The 19,608-nt window shown below is 41.1% G+C and overlaps 1 protein-coding gene across 15 annotated transcripts in view; it reads left to right on the top strand.

Moving 5' to 3' along the window:
* Positions 1-15,582, top strand: part of nedd4l (NEDD4 like E3 ubiquitin protein ligase) — a 59,080-nt gene extending 43,498 nt beyond the window's left edge. For 10 of the 15 annotated variants that reach the window (XM_036140277.1, XM_036140278.1, XM_036140279.1 and 7 more), the window contains 17 exons: positions 245-442; positions 682-759; positions 2,361-2,375; positions 3,405-3,459; positions 5,238-5,296; positions 5,536-5,601; positions 7,017-7,246; positions 7,916-8,037; positions 10,457-10,527; positions 10,648-10,743; positions 10,844-10,917; positions 11,012-11,072; positions 11,190-11,249; positions 11,463-11,570; positions 12,601-12,697; positions 13,410-13,482; positions 13,579-15,582. In XM_036140277.1, the coding sequence (XP_035996170.1) occupies positions 245-442; positions 682-759; positions 2,361-2,375; positions 3,405-3,459; positions 5,238-5,296; positions 5,536-5,601; positions 7,017-7,246; positions 7,916-8,037; positions 10,457-10,527; positions 10,648-10,743; positions 10,844-10,917; positions 11,012-11,072; positions 11,190-11,249; positions 11,463-11,570; positions 12,601-12,697; positions 13,410-13,482; positions 13,579-13,681 (1,566 nt within the window). In that variant the 3' untranslated portion in view covers positions 13,682-15,582. The remainder of the gene's footprint in view (positions 1-244; positions 443-681; positions 760-2,360; positions 2,376-3,404; positions 3,460-5,237; positions 5,297-5,535; positions 5,602-7,016; positions 7,247-7,915; positions 8,038-10,456; positions 10,528-10,647; positions 10,744-10,843; positions 10,918-11,011; positions 11,073-11,189; positions 11,250-11,462; positions 11,571-12,600; positions 12,698-13,409; positions 13,483-13,578) is intronic. The other 5 variants (XM_036140281.1, XM_036140283.1, XM_036140269.1 and 2 more) reach the window with 1 other exon arrangement.
* Positions 15,583-19,608: the final 4,026 nt, after the last annotated feature.

The raw sequence follows: 19,608 nt of genomic DNA on the forward strand, positions 1-19,608 counted from the left end.
GAACAAAGAGATGCTCGTTTATTACTTCAGAGTGGAAATGTGTTTGTTTTATGTCTGTCGTTTTTTTTAAGCAGACAATGAAGGAAATCTCTCAGCTTCCTGTCGTCTGCTGCCTTAAAACGTTACTGTTTGTGTCAAACTGTCCTGTTATCTTAATCCGTCGTCAGCTTTATGTCGTCGGCCTCTGCGGAGTGACTGATTTCTGTAATATTTTGTGTTGTTTTTGTGCCCCTTTTTTTCCCAGGGTGCCAACAACATCCAGGTGCGGAGGGCAGTAAAAGACACCCTCTCCAATCCGCAGTCTCCCCAGCTGTCCCCTTACAGCTCCCCGAAATCCCAGCACAAGACCCAGCAGAGCTTTTTGCCCCCGGGCTGGGAGATGAGGATAGCCCCGAACGGACGGCCATTTTTCATCGACCACAACAGCAGAACCACCACCTGGGTGAGCTAACACACAGCATGGTTGGTTGTGTGTAGGATCTGAAACATATAGATGGAGAGCAGAGGGTTAGCTTTGTTCACAGTGACCTCTAGTGGCGTAAAAGCTAATTAAAACACGGCTTTCATGAGAAGTAAGCTTTGCACACGCAACAGTCTTTAGGATATCTAATGTTTTATCAAAAAACCTGACAATCAGGTTCTAGTTTATGTTTGTCTTTAATGTTCTGTTCCTTTTCTCAGGAGGATCCCAGGTTAAAGTATCCTGTCCATATGAGGAATAAGAACTCAATGGAGCCTGGTGAACTTGGTCCTCTCCCTGTAAGTCCCGTCACAGATTCATACGTATGTTGTTGTTTTTTTTTGTTCCCTTTTTTTTTTTTTTTTTTTTTTTTTTGGTCCCCGAACGCTCTCAGAAATACATCAGTTACCGCATCCTCTGTATCTTTTAGCAGCCCTGGTGAAGATGTGTGAAAGCCTTCACGTATATTCATCTTTTATTTAAGAAGCATGAGCTCACACAGAAAATTTTAGAAAAATCTTAAATGGGAGAGGATCAAATTCTTGAGTTTGACCAGAGTATCCTGTTTTTTTTTTGTTTTTTTTGCTCTGCTGTTCAGCTCATGCCACAGAGAAGAGATGTAGGGCTGAGATGGCCACGGAAGATCACTTTGGTTTAAAGCATCATGGTTCTGAAAGAGCTCACGATGCCTTGTGCTTTAAACGGGGTTCCTTGGGACTTTGGAAGAGAAACAGACCCAAAGCATTACTGAACCTCCGTCACACCTGGAAATGGGCTAATGTTGTTCATCCGTTGGTTTTAATCCTTGGTTTCAGTTCTAGTCTCCTCTGACCGAAGCACATGTTTCCAGCTAAATTCCCCATCAGGGTTTTTAACATGTTTGCGTTTTTGATGGATTTATTTCTCTGCCACCTCTTGCAAACAGCTGGGTTGGTCACGTCAGATAAAAGCTAATGTTAGGGCCGACTGGCTTAGTGGGCAGAGTAGGCATCTTGCAATCCAAAAGTTGTGGGTCCCATTCCAGTTTTCTCCTGCCACGTGATGATGCGACTGTGGGCAAAATGCTTCACCCTACTGACATTTTGAGCTCCACTGGGTTTAAAGTGCTTTGAGTGGCCAATATTACAGAATTACTATATTAATTCAATCTATTTTCCTTTTTTAATGGAGACTCGGTGACCCCGGGGTACTACTTTTTGCTAAATGTCACTAACAGCTGAAACTTCTGATTTTGCTATAAAAAACAACTCAATTATTTTCTTATTTATTTAAATCTCCTCTTTACCTTCCAAAAATCCTGAAACCAGCTGTATGAAGCTTTTGCTGCGCTCCACTACCATTATTTATTTTAACACACTTTTCTGTCTAACCTAGAGGTATTTATTGAAATAAAAAAAAGTATCCGTCTTATAATTTTCAGACTTTTAAAAATGTTTATTCTCTGTAGCTCTGTTAGCCTCTTGCGGTGATCCCACTTTGAAACAAATTTAGGTTGTAAGCCAGTTGCAATCATGTCCGATTCTCAAAGGCAGCTTTAAGGTCAGAGACATCTTTTAAAAGCTAAATCCATATTTTTAAAGTTCCACATATGTTTGCCATCCTTCCTGTGATGCATCGCATTAGCTCACATTTACTTAGCAATCTGGTATAGAAACCCCACTGGGACCTGTTTTAATGATGCTCAATGCTCTTTTGAGTAACCTGCTTAGCGCTGTTCATTTGGGTTGACGGGCCAAAGATTAATGAAGGCCAGTGATGTTAATAAATGAAAACTTTCTGAGTTTGTATATCTCACAGGCTTGTATGGTGTGTGTGTGTTCTCTTTCCTTTGTCTCTTTTCTTTCCATTCTGATGGATCTAATGTTTGCTACTTCTGCACCTGGCCATATCTGTTTGGCAGAACCTACCAGAGGAGGTTGGTTGGTGCCTCCCTCCCTCCTTCTGCCTGCCTGCCTACCTGTCTGATCAATCGCCTGCAGACAGCCTTGCAGATTTTCCTTTGTTTTTCCCCTGGCTCTTTCTCTTTTCTTCTCCGTCATGACCGGCATGGATGGATTGTGCCTCTCCTTATCCTTTCAGTATTTTGGTATCTCTCCCCTCCCTCACTTTGTCTTTCTGTCAGCGCCTGCCCTGCACCACCACTATACTTTTTTTTTTTTTTTTTTTCCGCCTTCTAAGCGATTGGTTTAGAGCTCTAAAAAGGCTCTTCAGCTTGCTCCATGTTTGCCTTCCTGTATTGGCATCTTAGGTGCAATAACACACGTCTGAAAAGCGGAATAAGGCAAGCTCCTCGAGGAATATATGGAAACAGAGGGGCGGAAAAAAGGAAGAAGGGGAAGGGGAAAAAAGGCGAGCGCTTTCCAGAGCAGCCGTAAATGTGTGTTCAGAGGAAGGAACAGGCTGTTTGTTGCATGTGTTAACAGCTTTTGTTTGGCCCCCACTCATGTAGCGGCGGCATAATTAGGAACACTGGGAACATACATCCTGTAGCAACACCCTGTCCGACTCCGTTCCTCTCTCCCGGCATTACTCTAAACCCGCTGCAGCCGTCTGACTGCCTGATCGCTGGTGCCGTACGAGTGTGCGTGGCCCGGGGCGCCGAGTGCCCCGCCGTGTTAGTGGTGGTACGCTATGCTGGCGTGAACCAGTGGCGATGGTCTGAGTTCATGTCGTGGTCACACCCCTGCCCTGCCTTGCTGATGCGTCTGACTCCAATAGGGCGGGAAAATCCTTTTATTTCTCTTGCTGTGTCTGATTGAGCTTGCCTCACCTGCAGTGCTGTGATCTCAGTGTTTTGACCTTTTTTTGATGATCTGGCCAGCTCAATTCGAACAACAACCAAGAAGGAAAAATAAATGGATGGATTTAAATTACTTGTCTGAGCTTGTGTAGTGGTGTCGTCTACCGTTCTCCTGCCTAATTGTCTCTTTCCCTTCTTTTCCAGCCGGGATGGGAGGAAAGGGTTCACACAGACGGACGCACTTTCTACATTGACCACAGTAAGATTACTGTCTGTCTCTGTCTTGATATCGTTATGCTTTGTTTTGTCTTTGACTCGCTAAAGGTCGCTGGGGTACATAACCCTGATCTTTCTTTTGCTTTCTGTCCAAAGTATAACTTATAATGCCTTACAGAAGTATTAAGTTGGCCTTGCATTTGTATTAAACCCCCTTCACTCAAATATCCTTAAATAAAAGTCTGTTTCACTTCTACCACTATAAAAGTAACCTAATTGATAGAGTCCTCCATAGTCTTATTTAATCTCAGTTTAAATACAGCCATTCTCTCAGGGCCTCAGAGCTGTGTTAGAGAACATTGGTGAACACAGAGCAGCACGAACACAGAAGGAGCTCAGCAGAGGGGTCAGGGAGAAAGTTGTGGAGAACTTAAAAGCAGGTTCCCAAGCTACAAACGTCTCAGAGGGCTGTTCAGTCCATCCTCTGAAATCGGAAAGAGTAGACATGGTCATCCACCTGGATTTACAAGACAAGCAAGGAAGCAAACAATAGAGCGGGAAAAGGATTTTCCCGCTCTATTGGAGTCAGACTAAAGGAGCTGCAGAGACCCACAGCTCAGGTAGGAGCCTCTATGAACAGGACAGCCCTAAGCTCTCCTCTCCACAAATCTGGTATGGCTGGCCAGAAGACAGCCAAACGGCAGCATGTATGCAGAAGCGGGTCCTCTGGTCGGATGAGACTATATTTGAGCTGTTTGGCCTACATGCAAAAACACTACAGTATTTTTGGACTATACGGTGCACTTAAAATCCTTAACTTTTCTCAAAAATTGATGGTGCACCTTATAATCCGCTGCACCTTTATATATGATTACTGTTGTGCTTACTGACTGATTATATGTGGTACAATGGGCTCATAAATCTGTTAAAACATGTAAGTACGACTTTGAGTGCAGAGGCGTCGTTGCTGACCAATTAACCTTCGGAGCATTACGGTACATTGTGTCACTACCTTATTGGACCCCTGAGCTGTCTACAAGACTGCCTGACTGTAATGTCGAAACTAGAAATGCTTTCATGTAAGGCAGCCCGCGCCCGGAGTATGTGCTAGCAACAATAAACCTAGTAGGTTAATTCAATATAAAAGTTACGTTTATTTTGGCCTTATGTTAGAAACAGGGAAGTGTAGTCCAACTACTCTGCCCTCCTCACAGAGACGGATAGCTCTGCCTCTCAGGAGAGCTGAGTACGCAGAGGGGTGCGCTGCGAAAAGGGAACTAAAAGTAAGTAAAATCTTCTTGAAATTAGTGTATTTTCCTTTATTTGAGCAGCTAAATAATTTGCCAATGGAGTGAGTATTTTTACCCCTAAAATAAGATAATTAGATATACTGCACTTGAAATAAGATTGAGATGAATTGTTCTTATTTTAAATGCAAAAATCTTATTCCAATGGCAAATAGTCTAATTTACCTGCTAAAATCAAGGTAAAATACACTTAATTCAAGAAAGCATTTCTTATTTTTAGTTCCCTTTTTGCAGTGTGAAGTGATATTACACACTTGGGAAGAATATTTAATGCGCCTTATGGTCCGAAAAATATGGTATCTGTGGTGGAAAACTAATAGTGCACCTCTGCCTACACATTATACCCACAGTAAAATGTGGGGGTGGCTTCATGCTGTGGGAATGTTTTATTTTTAATTCAAGGGTTATAAATACACTTGCACGGCACCGTAAGAAGACAATCTTGTAGGAGTTGTTTTGCCCTGTCTTGAGTCTGAAGCAATACTAACAGAATGTTTTCTGCCTATTTTCCCAGATACAAAGACCACTCAGTGGGAGGACCCCCGTTTACAGAGTCCAGCTATCACAGGGCCCGTGAGTAACTTTGTCTCTTCTAGCTCTTCCTGCATATAGGTCACAGCGGTGTCACCAAATGATGCAAAGCTAACATACAGCTTTTAATTAATATACGAACATGTTCATTTCATTTTGTGCAACTGGATACAATCCTCCCCAAAAACATCCATTTATTTGTTTAGTTTTTTTTTTACTATTCAAGGCTTTTAATCCGTTCTCAACCATGTTTTTTTAACTACTGTTTATTCTCCTTGCAGGCTGTTCCCTACTCCAGAGAGTTCAAGCAGAAGTATGACTACTTCAGGAAGAAATTAAAGAAACCGGTAAGAGGAGAAGCGTCTCTGGTGTCTTGCGTGGAAAGTTCAGAAGGATTGATCTGACTGTGAGCCCCAAACCCTGCTGACTTCTCTCTGCATAGGAAGCTGCCTTTCTAGGAATGGACTGACTTCCATTGCTCAGATCTGCCAAGGTTTTGAAAAGTTGCAGTTTCAAATCTGACCTCTTGAGGTGCCGGAGAAAATGTTGAAGTGACCCAAGGCTGTTGATGGCATAGAGTAACACTGCACACCCAGTGTCTCTGCTTCTTCCTGTGCACTGCCGATCAGCTGGCCGTGAGAATGTCGTCACACGTTCCCCTTTGCTGACAAGAAATGCAAATGCAACTGTTTTTGGCAATACGCCTGGTCCTGAAAAACATGGGTAGTCATGGCATGAAGACTAAAGGAGTGCCATCTATCTCTCATCAAGGAGTATCAGAACTATACTTGGTACGCTAAGAGAGGCATGTCTGTAGGCTCGCCATGTGAGTGGATAGCTCAACTTTAGAATCAGCTAATGCTGCGTTGGATTGGTCCAAGAGGTCAGAGCTTAAATGTTGGAATGATGAGGCACCAGCTCCAGACACCAGTTAGAGGTTGGAAAACCAGGGTGATCTGCTAATTGTTGTGCTAAGGACTTAGAGCAACCCTAGCCGATTACAAACAGCTTCTCTCTATTTTATAAGCCCCACCAATAGGGAAAGATGTTTACCAATACAGTGCATTTACAGTTATACAGCAGGATGTGTGCCTGTGGTTTCACGCAACACACACCACAGAAGAACTAAAAAAAAAAGTTTACACCCTTTATTATGTTTTTTTTTATATATATATATATCTAGTTATCATGAACTCTGAACTGGAAGGAGACCCCCGACTTTCCCCAGGGGAAATTCTGCCTTCAGGAGGCGTCCTGATTTTCTGCCTGGAAAATAGGGTCGCTGGACTTTCCAAGTGCGACTCAAATGCACCATAATATTAGCTTGTTATACTTGGTTGGTCTGTAAAAAAAGGGCAGTGGCAAAAAAGTAGGAATCTAAGTTTATCTGGTGTTGCTTAAAATATTTCTACTTCATGCAGTCAGAATTTTTATTGCAGTAAATGGGAAGTTGTTGAAACATATCAGATTGTTTAGTAGCTGCTAGTTTTATTGCTACGTCTTTAAAAAAAGATAAAAATTTGATATATTTTTCTTTAGAAATGTTCAGTATTACCATTGTCTTATTTTCCAGTCTTCACCTACTTCTTCACGTGCTTAACAGTACATTTTAGATAATAGGAACAACTTAATCAATCCTTGAGACCATTACCAGGTTTTTCTAACCTCTGGAGCTTAACTTTCTGATGTTTCATCAGTTCTAATCCATTTTTAAATGACCTTTCTTTAAAAATGTGTGTTTTTTTTTTTCTCTCTGTTCCAGGCTGATATCCCCAACCGGTTTGAGATGAAGCTACACAGGAACAACATCTTTGAGGAGTCCTACCGTCGAATCATGTCCCTGAAGAGGCCAGATGTTCTAAAAGCGCGGTTATGGATCGAGTTTGAATCGGAGAAAGGATTGGACTACGGCGGCGTCGCCAGAGAGTGGTTCTTCCTCCTGTCTAAGGAGATGTTCAATCCCTACTACGGCCTGTTCGAGTACTCCGCCACGTAAGCCTCTCCTCGGTTGTGTGTAGCTACGTCTGTAGAGGAAAACCTTCAAATTTATGCGACAACACAGGACACATACAACAGGACCGTGGTGTGATTAAAAATAACCTCTTATGTGTTTAGGAGACGAGGTGTACTCGTACTTACTGCTGTTCAGTTTTTCTTTCCCCATGAGACCTGTGAACGCTTCCTTGTGCTATGATTAACTTTTCCTCGTATTCAAAAAGCCATCCTGAGGCAAATGTTTCCCACAAACATGATAATAAAAGTGCCATATGTTCTGTTCCCTTTCTTGGCATCATCATCATCATCATCATCATGCACTGACGCAACGCTGCCTTGTTAAATAACAAAGAGGTTGTAAAGCTGTTCTTGGAAAACACAAGTTTAATTAAAGCTTCAGGCTTTGAATTAGAAGCTTTTAGGTTGCTTATCGACCCCGTCGCCTCAGAGCAGCAGCTTCCTGAACAGCAAATACAAATCATCTTGGTTTCTGTATGGGATCGGTTATTGTTAGATAAACCCAAGAATTTGTCTTTTCTCTTACCAATAAGAAATGAATGTAGAATGTAATCGTGTCAGTCTGTTGTTATTAGTATGTGATTTTAGCTTTAAAAAGGTGCATTAACGTGTATTTGTTCTCTGTGCTTGTCGCTTGTCTTTGTCCAGGGACAACTATACTCTCCAAATTAACCCCAACTCTGGTCTCTGCAATGAGGATCACCTGTCCTATTTCAAGTTCATCGGGCGTGTGGCAGGAATGGCCGTGTTTCATGGGAAACTGCTGGATGGTAAAAATGTTTATCTTACCAGCTCTTTATGGTATAAAGAAAAATCAGGAATCACCCTGATCAAGATCATTTTTGTAACTGATACTTCACGGCAAAAAGGGAACTAAAGGTACGTAAAATTGCCTTGATGAGTGTGTTTGTCCTTGATTTAAGCAGGAAGGTTTAAATCATCTGCCAGTGGAATAAGATTTCTTGCACTTAAAGTAGGAACACCTCAAATCCATCATCTTATTTGAAGTGCAGTATTTCTAATTATCTTATTTTAGGGGTAAAAATACTCATTCCATTGGTAGAAAATATCATATACCTGCTCAAATCAAGGACAAATACACTAGTTTCCAGAACATTTTACTCCTCTTTTGCAGTGTCGATACCTTATTGAAGTCAGTCTACAGTCATATTCAGTAACACATTGTAAAGATTAATTACACAGACTGACTCTTTCAAGCCTTTATTTCTGTAAATTATTATGGTTTTGTGCTCACAGCTGATGAAAGCACAACTTTGAAGATTAGAGTAATACATCAGACCAATAAGAAAAGGTTTTTTATTTAATAAGAAATAAGGGCTTAATGAAAGTATGTTTATTGCCTACTTTAAGGTTATTATCAAAAGGTATTTTTAATCTGACAAAACGAGCCTCATCTGGTTGTAGGTACTTTGTTTTTGCCTGAGACTCTAGAAGTGCTGTAAAATAACGATATTTTATCAGTATTACCCTCACGTACTCATAAATGGCGTTGGAGACACTGCAGTCTCTGTTTTCTCTCACAGCGATGTATACTTTGCCCCAGTTGGAGTTTCTGCTGATTAGTCTCAACATGCTGCAGCATGCAGGGGTTAACTAGGTTAGAAACCAATATAACTATCGGACAACCTAAAACATGCAGAGCTTTATTGTTTCAAAAGCAATGTGTGACTGGATGCGTGCAGATGTAGCTTTAAAAGAACTCCTCCTGGTGTTGGCATGCTTTGTCTCATATGCTAGATCGCCAGAGGAAGTCTCCCACCCGTCTAAAGTCATTGCATTTAGCTGTTCCCATCGTTTCCATGGCCACAGGTGTGTGACATCCTGCACCTAGAGATGCAGACTGTTTCTAGAAACATCTGAGAAAGAACTGGGTCACACCCAGGAGCTCTAGAGCAGTGGACATGTGCCGTCTCTGGATGGACGAATTGTCCCTCTGTCTGGCAGTCCAACGGATCGGTCAGAGTTTAGCATTTTCCAGGACTGCACTTGCTGGACTGCACTGTCAACTGTGATGTTTGAGATTATGGTGGGAGTGTGTTTCTCAGGAGCAGGACTCTGTTCCATGGGATGAACTCTTAATTCCCTTAGCACACCACCGAGACTGTGGATTTGATCATACTCCCAACTTGCTGGGAATAGTTTGGTTTTAACGCCTTCCTGGTCCAACACGACCCCAAAGACACGGATGAGCAAGTCAGGTGTGGAAGGACTAGACTGACCTGAGACGACACCTTTGGAACAAAGTAGAGGGGAAACATCTTGTTAATGTCTGAGCTCACGGAGACGTTTCTGGAAGAATGGTCACACATTCCCATACACCCCCCTCCTTCCACCAAGAGTCTAAGCTGTTAATGCTGCAAAGGTGGAGGGCCAACATCATATTGAAGCCTTTAGGTTAGGGCACAGATGGCATTCATTTCACTATTGCTTTCGGCAACACTGCAAAAACAGATCTAAAAATAAGTAAAATGTTCTTAAAATGTGTGTTTTTGTCCCAGATTGGAGCAGGTAAATGATATCTGCCAATGGAATGAGTATTTTGACCCCTAAAATAAGATAATTAGACATCCTGCACTTGAAATAAGATGATGGAGATGAGTTGTTCCCATTTTAAGTGCAAAAGTCTTATTCCATTAGCAGATCATCTTATTTACCTGCTAAAATCGAGCACAGATACACTAATTTTAAGAAAATATTACTTATTTTTAGTTCCGTTTTTGCAGTGAACCTAGTGTATTTTAATGTGGTTCTCGATAATCATGTCGCTTAAAGCTTGCAGAAATCGTCTCAAACCTCTCAAAGGGTTGTAAAAACCAAGAGCCTTGCTTTGAACGTCATAAACGTCGAAGAGTCGTGTTTCTGCTACTTTCCAAAGGAATGTGTAAAATAAAACTTTACATGCCGTGCACATAGAAATAAGCTGTGATGTAAAAACATTTTACGTGAAACGCGGCTGTGCAGCTCGTTGTGGGACCGAAAAGCAACAGAAGGATATTAGGAGGTGTTTCACCACAGACTCGATTCTGCTCATTTCAAATGCTTTGCTGGGACTGGTTAATAAGTATTAGTCCAACATGTGAAGAGCTTTGGCTGCTTGCTCATTGTTGTCTTTTAGCTTTTCTCCACACATGCTGCTGTATAGTACAACGTCGTCTTTCGTCATTGCAGGTTTCTTCATCCGGCCGTTTTATAAGATGATGCTGGGAAAACAGATTTCGCTCAAAGACATGGAGTCTGTGGTAAGACCTCTTTGTTTGGAGTGACTCTGTGTTCATCATGAAGCTTAAAAATCAAATCTGCGTAAAGCTGATGAATGAACGTCGTTTAGAAGCCCAACACACACGTACGTGTCCCCACAGGACAGTGAATACTACAACTCCCTGAAGTGGATTCTGGAAAACGATCCCACAGAGCTTGACCTGAGGTTTTGCATCGACGAGGACAACTTTGGACAGGTGGGCCGACGTCAAAACATCGTTGCTGCTGCCTGACATTGAACGCCACGCTGTTATGAATGCGGCATCAGTGGTATCTTGTTCGTGTTTTACTCCTCAGACATATCAGGTGGACCTGAAGCCCAGCGGCTCCGACATGGTGGTCACCAACGAGAACAAGAAGGAATACATTGAGTGAGTACCTCTTCTCTCGTTTCCTCGTTTTAAAAGATCACTTATTTCCTGCATGTTTTCCTTTCCTAACACATTTAATTAATCCGTCTTACAGCTTGGTCATCCAGTGGAGGTTTGTCAACCGGGTCCAGAAGCAGATGAACGCCTTCTTGGAGGTACTCACCTGCAGTGATTGTAAATGTCCACATGGGGGCGGCGTAGCGATGAGTTTTACAGTTATCCAGTTTTTACTTTGAATGTCTTGTAACTCGTTTTTTTTTTTTCCTTTTCAGGGATTCACTGAGCTCATTCCAATAGATCTGATCAAGATCTTTGATGAAAATGAACTTGAGGTATGGACACCTGCCTGCTTATGCCAAAACTATATTTGTTATTGTAAAAAAAATTTAAAATAAACAGAGGTTATTCTTTAATAATTCTTTAAGGTTGAAAGGGAAACCTTTTTTAATGGTTTGCACCAACCCTGCTGGGCTTTGATTTGTGATGTTAAGCTCTAGCATGTTTAGATAAAATCCATATTTATTGTGTTTTCTCCTCCTGTGAAGCTGCTCATGTGCGGCCTCGGCGACGTCGACGTTAATGACTGGAGGCAGCACACGGTTTACAAGAACGGCTACTGTCCCAACCATCCGGTGATACAGTGGTTCTGGAAGGTCGGTTCCACGCCCACAGATGAAGAGAGAGAAAAAAGATTAGCTCAGATGGTTTTATTTGAAAGACTCCATTTATTGTAAAACAACAAAACAAAGAGGAACAGATTAAAGGGCTACAATATTTTTTTTCTCACTGGTTAAAAGTTAATGGGAAGTGTTTTTGGATCTTTTGTTTTTTAAGTTCAGCACTACTGACCTTAAATTTGCCCTGCCAACATAAACAAGTGTTTTCCTGAAATATATTTATTTTAGTCATATTTTTCTATTTAGTTTTTTTTTTTCTTTTAGTTTAAAAAAACAGATTTCCTGTTTATTTTATTTAAAAATAAAGTAAAGTTAGCGCACCCTGTTGCAGTTATACAGCTTAGCCGCGGCTCTTTTCCCCGTAGACGAACTCCACTTGTTAGACGTTGTTTGCTCACTTAACTCTGACCTGCCCCAGGATGGAAATATCAGGTTATTTTATTTTCCCTTCAGTATCAACATTCTTGTGATTTCTTTCAAATATTATAAGTATAAGTTCAGATAGTGTACCAGCTTCTTTGCTAATGTTGTCGCCAAGGTTAGCATCCGGCATGAGGGTAAAAACGGAGCCGGTTGGCGTCGTGTCCCTGCGTGTTCGACCCGCCGGATCAAAGTCTGTTTGGAAGAACAGGCTTGTTTGCTCTGATGAAAGAGTCTGAAGTATTACATGCCCCACATATTATCTCTGCTTGAGCCGCTAACTCAACTTAACTCGCACACATCAAACGCACTTCTGTTTGATTTTTGTTCGGTCTCTTTTTGGGTTTTTTTTTCTCTCGTAAGGACACTTTGACATCGTTTAGATCCTAAACGTTGGCCGTCAAAACCAAATGTAGTTGACCCCAAAACGACTTAAAGCCCTGTCTCTCACACATGAACGTCAAATCTGTGCCCTAAGAGTTGTTTTACAGACTGTAGTAAAATCCTTTTTAATTACTTGGTGCACCAACGAATGATTTAATCTGTAAAATGTCATTAAGGGAGTTTTTGCGTCTTCTCCCATTAGGTCGTCCTGCTGATGGACGCGGAGAAGAGGATCCGACTCCTCCAGTTTGTTACGGGAACGTCACGAGTCCCGATGAATGGCTTTGCCGAACTTTATGGTAATGTATCTCATCAGATAGCTTCTTTTTTTTGTAACTTTCCTTCATTCAAACTTGTCCTAAAACTCTTGGATCTCTGTATTGACAGTTATTTCTTCCTGTTTGCAATTTAATAATCCTACTATTACCACCGTAAAAGGATAACTTATGGGATTTACTTATGATAACTTTTATAAAATTATGATACGGCTGAAGATTGATGGCAAAAAAACACCTTAATGTATAGTACAGAATAAATACAGGTGGTCGTTTCCATTTCAATATATTTTTTAAAATAAAACCCAATCAGAACTACTGCAGCCGGCATCATCTTTCTCAAATAAAGCAGTTCCATAAGCCCATAAGTGGCTCGTTTTAATGAATGGGATTTCCTAAATTAAGTAACAGACGATTTTAAGTTCAAGACAATAGACATTGATCAGAAGCAACATTTTCTGTAACACTTTGTTGAGATGAAAATGAGGAACTATATTTCTTCCCACAGTAAATGGATGCCGTACTCATTCTCTCAGGTCTTTTGTGAACCCAAAACAGAGAGACATTAACAGATATGGTTTATTTATTGCCAGTCTTGTCGCATAATGCATGTTCATTAAACTCGTTGAGTTTCACGTCCAGTTTCTAGGTGAAATCTTGTTAATATCAAAAGTTGTGATGCAGGTATTCGGCCTGCTCAACATTTTCACCTCACTTGTGTTTTATTTTCTTTTAGGTTCTAACGGCCCTCAGCTGTTTACCATTGAGCAGTGGGGAACACCAGATAAGTTACCAAGAGCTCATACATGGTACTCCCCCTCTTCACAATGTCTAGTTAAAGAATTATTTCCGCTTTCATTTTTTTGAACCTTACATTTTGGTCAATCTTTTGTTCTTCCTCTCAGTTTTAACCGCTTGGATCTGCCCAGCTACGAATCCTTCGAGGACCTGAGAGAGAAACTCCTCATGGCGGTGGAGAACGCTCAAGGCTTCGAGGGAGTCGATTAAAGCGCCTCCCCGACCTCCTCCCCCCCCCCCACACACACCCTTCTGACTGAATCCAAAATCGACGACGACAGCAAGAAAAACAAAAAAAAAAATGTTAATCCACAGGGACATGAAACCAGCTGCTGTAGCAGTTTTTGTGCAAGCATGTTGTACTGTAATGCCTGACTGTGAGCCGCCTCCACTGCGCGGCGGTTTAGCGACTGTACAGCGACTCGCCGAGCCAATATGCCTACGTGTTTCTATCTTTTCAGTGCGGGAGGGCTCACTCCTTCAAGGTGGTGGGGAAGACAGAAGGTAGCTGTGCACTGCCTCAGTTCTGAAATGTCTTATCTGCAAGCAGACGTAACCAGAGCTGGAAACCCCCCCCCCGATCCGCTATTTCGTCCCCTCATACACCACCCTGCGAAAATCTGCAGCGTTGGGGGGGGGAAAAAATGTCGATGCATTTCAATGGGGTCCCACTGTAGCACGGTGTTTGAGACCCTTTCGGGTGGAGAGCTCTTAGCATGGCCTGAACTCGCCTCCTTCGTGCACTATTTCTCCTAAGACGCTGCAGAGGCACTATGACCTTAGATCTTTTTCCAGTCTATAACCCAACACCAGGTTACCTTAGGAATGCTAGCCAATCACATTTCAGGAAATCCGACACACCCCTCCGTAGAGCTTTGTCTGGGTCACGTGATCAGATAGCGCTGCTGCAGCCTTTATAAAATAAAACATTCTCATTGTTTAAGCCACTAATAAAGATTCAATGGGGTGGGACATAACTACCCCCCCCCCCCCCCCTCCCCGACATGATTTCCAACCCCCCCTCTTTTTGATATATAGATAATTTTGTGGTCATGCAACAGAATTTCTGTTATTAATCGTTTGTATAACTCTGGCAGGACAACATGTTATGTATTTGTACTGATGGACAATGTTCTTTACTATTTCAATGACGGCGTTTGACATGACGTCTGAAGTCGAGGTCTGGTTGGTCTGGGACGAGAAGAATCCATATCATTTGTTACGGTGATAGCAAATGTGTTTGAAAACAATGTTTTTACTGTAGTGCTTCAAAAGCAGCATGAAACCGTGCGTTGTGTTTGCTTTTTTGACTACATACTAACTTGGAAGTGTAATCGCTCTTGAGGTCATGAAGGGAAAAGTCAAATTGTGGCAAGTTTCTGTGATTACCTTAATGCTCCGTATGCCTGTTGCTGTTCATAATGCTGTAAAATCGTTCTTTTTCTCTTCTTTTTTTTTTTTGGGGGGGGGGCATTTTAAGTTCTGAGATATGAATATATGTATTACATTTAACAGAAGTATTACTGATCAACACTAAAATGAAGCCGTGCGTGAGTGAATGTTGGAGTGAAAAGCTGTGATTACCGCTGAATATAAAGCAGCATGTTTCTTACAAAGAAAAACTGATGTTTCTCTTTTTCTTTTCCTTTCTTTCGTCTCCTGTTTTTCTAACACAACTGAACCTAAAGGGCACTTTATAGATAACTCTGAGGTCATGTCGCCTGATGTCTGTCTTTTCATTTTACTTGAATGTGGTTCTTTTTTTCGTCTTTCCTTTCGGAGCACTTCCTGGTGCAATATGAATAATCTGTAAAAAATAAAAAATAAAAATCTGGGCTGCTGCTACGATAGAAACGGATAGAAAAACAGACACTTCCTACTCTTAAGTTCATATCCTGTTTGGAGCTGTTTCTGGCTATTTTCCTCGTATGTTTCTTACCTTGGTGATCTCGCAGTTCTTCTGACTGACCTGTTTGTTTGTTTGTTTTTTTAAATCAGGTTTTCATTTTTTAATGGATACTGAAAAATATAATTTTTGTTAATGATTCCACTACTTTCTGCAACTCTTTGTGGTTCATTTAACTTTAAATAAAAAAAAAAGATACTTCTTATATTGTCCGGCTTCAGTTAATTGCAACACAGCTTTTATGTTCCAGGCTGAACCTTCGCCTGCTTTGTTTATCCTCCAGCCAGGTTTGATGTGTGTTTGGGACAAAGATGCTCCAACGCCTTCAAGCTTGAATGAAATTTGCTGCTACCACAGTGGACAGGCCCAATGTCTTCTGGGGAAATGGTTTATAGTCAGACAAATATTGCGATCACAGAGGATAAAAGTGCTTGGAGGAGTTGAGATGCAGCTCAAGTCTGAAAACCCTTCAGCTGTGGGTTAAATTACAATCATATTGCAAAGACGCAGTGATAGAAAAGACTCATTGCCAGCACTGATCGCACGATTACAGCTGTTTTTTTTCACAAGGGACTCTAAGTTTGTGTTGTTCACATCATAAATGGACTCATTTGGGCACTAATTTTGCATTTATCAAGTTATCTTTTTTTCCCACTGTTATTACCATTTATTTGATGATCGGAAACACACACACATATATATATATATATATATATATATATATATATATATATATATATATATATATATATATTCGGATGCTCACCCCAAACCGTTCAAATAAATATTTAAAAGCCCCAGACTGGTACGATACTCATTACCATGAAGAGTGTATTTAAACTAGAGTTATGACTCTTTGAACTTTAGCCTAGAGACAATGTTTAACTACAGGCAGTCATTGCTCAATGAGTTCATTTACATCATGTCATATTTTCACGCATCAATAGGTGAGGTTGATATTTGTGTTTAAAAATAAGAATGAAACGTGAGCAGATTTATAAATACAGCTGAAGAAAAAGTGAGTCAACTCACAGTTAAACTAGTTTTTCTCCCAGGCGGAATATAAAGAGATTCTAGCAATAGTAATTTGAATTGAAAATACAGAAAATAAAATCCTTGTACATATAATTAGCATTTTTCTGTCCCGATATCTCCATTGCACTACATGGATAATACTAAACATATGTTAACTCACTGATTTTATGTGCTTAGATTTACTTGTGATACCTTAATGGTGGTACTTTGGATTCCTTCTTTTATTAATTTTCTGTTCACGTCATATCGTTTTCTTCCTCACACTAAACGCATCCTGTCTGCACCCATTCAAGGTGGATAATAATGTGGATAATAATGAGCCTGTGCATGCGGTTCGGTGTGGTGAAGGGACCTCAGTTCATTCACACAGGCAATCTGAGAGTTATCAGCTCCAAGGACGAGTAAATAAAAGCCAACCGGCCCCTCTGGGGACATTTTATCAAGCTCTCCCATTCCCTCCATCTGGTCACAAACAAATCAAGAGCCAACTTCTTCTTGGACTATTTCAACTACTCACGTGCTTAAAAAAAAAAAATAGAGCGCTTAAATTACTGTCTTACGCATGAAATGATGGAACCGTCTTTGTAGATGTCCGGCTGCTTCTTCACGGCTTAACAACGAGAACTATTCATGTTATTTATTTGTCTGAAATGGTCTCATTTTGAAATTTGCAACTCCCGAAATGGGCAAGCAAACCGTTTCTGGAGAGAGATTTTATGGCCACACAATACAAAAATTGGCAAATTTAGCCCCATGTGCTAAAAAGTGTGTTTGAAAGAGTCAAAATGAGACTTTTAGACTTAAGAACACTAACAGCTGACCAGCACAGTGGTGGCAGCATCATGGTTTGGTGCTATTCTGTTACAAGAACTAGTATGTATTTAATAAAGTAGTAAGATTTTAAACATACAGTTCAATTAACATGAATGAAGTTAGAATGTGCCTTAAAGTTGTTTGAGATAACAAATAACTTTATATTAACGCTGATTGAAATATCTGCTGTCCAAAACCTAGAATGGAGGGGCTAAAGGAGGGAAAAAAGAGGGCAGCAATGAATAAAAAGCAGTCAAATTTAAAAATTTCAAAAAGGTTTGGCTGTGAACATCTGCAATGTTATAACTTAACTCAACTCCGCTTTATTTATACATCTTAAGATACAACTCAGAAGGTCAAAGTGCTTTACACACGCTAAAAAGCTAATAATTCAAAATATAACAAAGTAAAAAGAAAAACAAAACAATAAAAGCAAAAACACAAGAAAAAGGTTAAATAATGATCAGATTCATAAAAACAAACAATAAAACCACAAAAGCCAACATCATTTAAGAGAAGATTAAGAAACAGGAAATTAATCGTCCTGTAAAGACAATTTGGTCCATAGTTTTTGTGAGATGACAGAAAAAGTATTGCCACCTCAACGCTCTTTGATTTTCAAGCGACCGATAAAAACTGTTTTTCCTGAGCGAGCGAAAGGGAGCCTGCAGATATTTGGGGGCCATGCCATGTGTGTTTCATGAATAACATTGCAGTGAGGTTTGTACTCTCCAAGAACTGTGAAAGCTGTTTAACATTTTAAAGCCACTCAGAGAAGAACGAGCACGGCTGAAAGTCTGAAGGTACAGTGCTTTGCCGAAGTATTCATGCGTCTCAGTCCCATTACAAAGACAAATCTCTATGAATTAAACAAAACTTTCAACGCTTCACAAAAAGGCGGTTAAGGACGTCTTAATAAATAAAAACAATACAGTGAGCAGAGGTTTTTTCAGCCCCCTGAGTCAGTGCTTGGTGGAAGTTACTTTCATTGCAATGTGCAGCTGCACGTCTTTTTGGGGTTTCCCCCTTTCAACTTTGAACACATACAGACTAAGACTCCCCCATTGGTCTTTGCAAATATAGCTCAAACTAAGCCCGATTGGCTGCAGGTCACCTGGGTGCATCAGTTTTCAACAGGGTTTATGTTCCTTCTTAAGAAAAGTCTTCCCACCGCATGATGCTGCCACTGCCGTGTTTCATGGTGGGGATGATGTGGTCTGGATGCTTTTCCCCAGAACCTCTTTTTCAAAATGTACCGTGTGCCCTAGATGGGTGTGGAAAACAGAAAACTGATTTTTGTTTCTTATGGATTTTCTCTTCCTACTCCACAATGGACAGATTAGTGGATTGGACAACTAATAGTGACCTGGTCCACAGATTCTCCCACCTGAGCTCTGGATCACTCCTGCTCCTACTAAGGTAGGCTGCTTCCTGTCAGCTTAGGTGGATCGCCGTGCTTTGACAGGTTTGGAGTTTTGTTTCCTCATTTTCAGATGATGGATTGAACAGTGCTGAACAAGATATTCAGAGCTTGGAAAATTGTTTGTATGGATAACTTTCTCCCTGACCCTTCAGATGTGCTCCTTGGTCTCCATGATGCTTTTGGTTCACTGATGCTCTCTAACCCAGCGGCTTACATACCGGGGTCCCCGGATCCCTGGGGGTCAGCGAACCCTGGGTTTGGGGTCCATGAAACACATGTAGTCTGGCGTGAGGAGCTACTGTCGAGAGGTGTCGGGATTGAGCTAAGTAACACAATGGACAAATATTTAACTGTCCACTTCGTCAAGTCAGGTAAATGCCAAATCAACTAAAATTAGGAAGTATGACAACAGATACATCGGGTTTGGCTTTATCGAGAATGTGGCTGTGATCTCCACCAACTCTCTAATATTAGGTGTCTTTATATCTATATTTGAAAACATACATAATTCCTAATATATTTAACTGTACAAAAGGTTGTTTAAAAATACTTTCACCATGAGGAATCTAAAGGGGTCCTTGGAAAAATGTTACCGCTGCTAAGGGGTCCCACCCACCTCCGAGGCCTTAGCAGAACAGCCGGGTTTATTCTGACATTGAATTACACAAAGATGGATTCTGTCGTCTGATCGGGAGTCTTTTGAAAGACGATTGGTTGCCGTGGATGTTATTTCGGTGGGTCTGAGTAAAGGGAGCTGAACACAGGGGCAGGCTACAGCGTTTCGGATCGTAAACATGGTTACCATTTATCCTTCACCTCACATGTCACGATTTTGCACAACGTCGTCTCCGTCTCCGGCACACATTTCCAATGACAATAGCTTGTCGTTGCGACGAGACAAATTGTGGAAAAGAATGGCAGGGCACTGCGTTTTTGGGCTTCTTCCTGTTCACCTCCTAT

Source organism: Fundulus heteroclitus, chromosome 8 (genome assembly GCF_011125445.2).
Source record: "Fundulus heteroclitus isolate FHET01 chromosome 8, MU-UCD_Fhet_4.1, whole genome shotgun sequence".
Lineage (NCBI taxonomy): Eukaryota > Metazoa > Chordata > Actinopteri > Cyprinodontiformes > Fundulidae > Fundulus > Fundulus heteroclitus.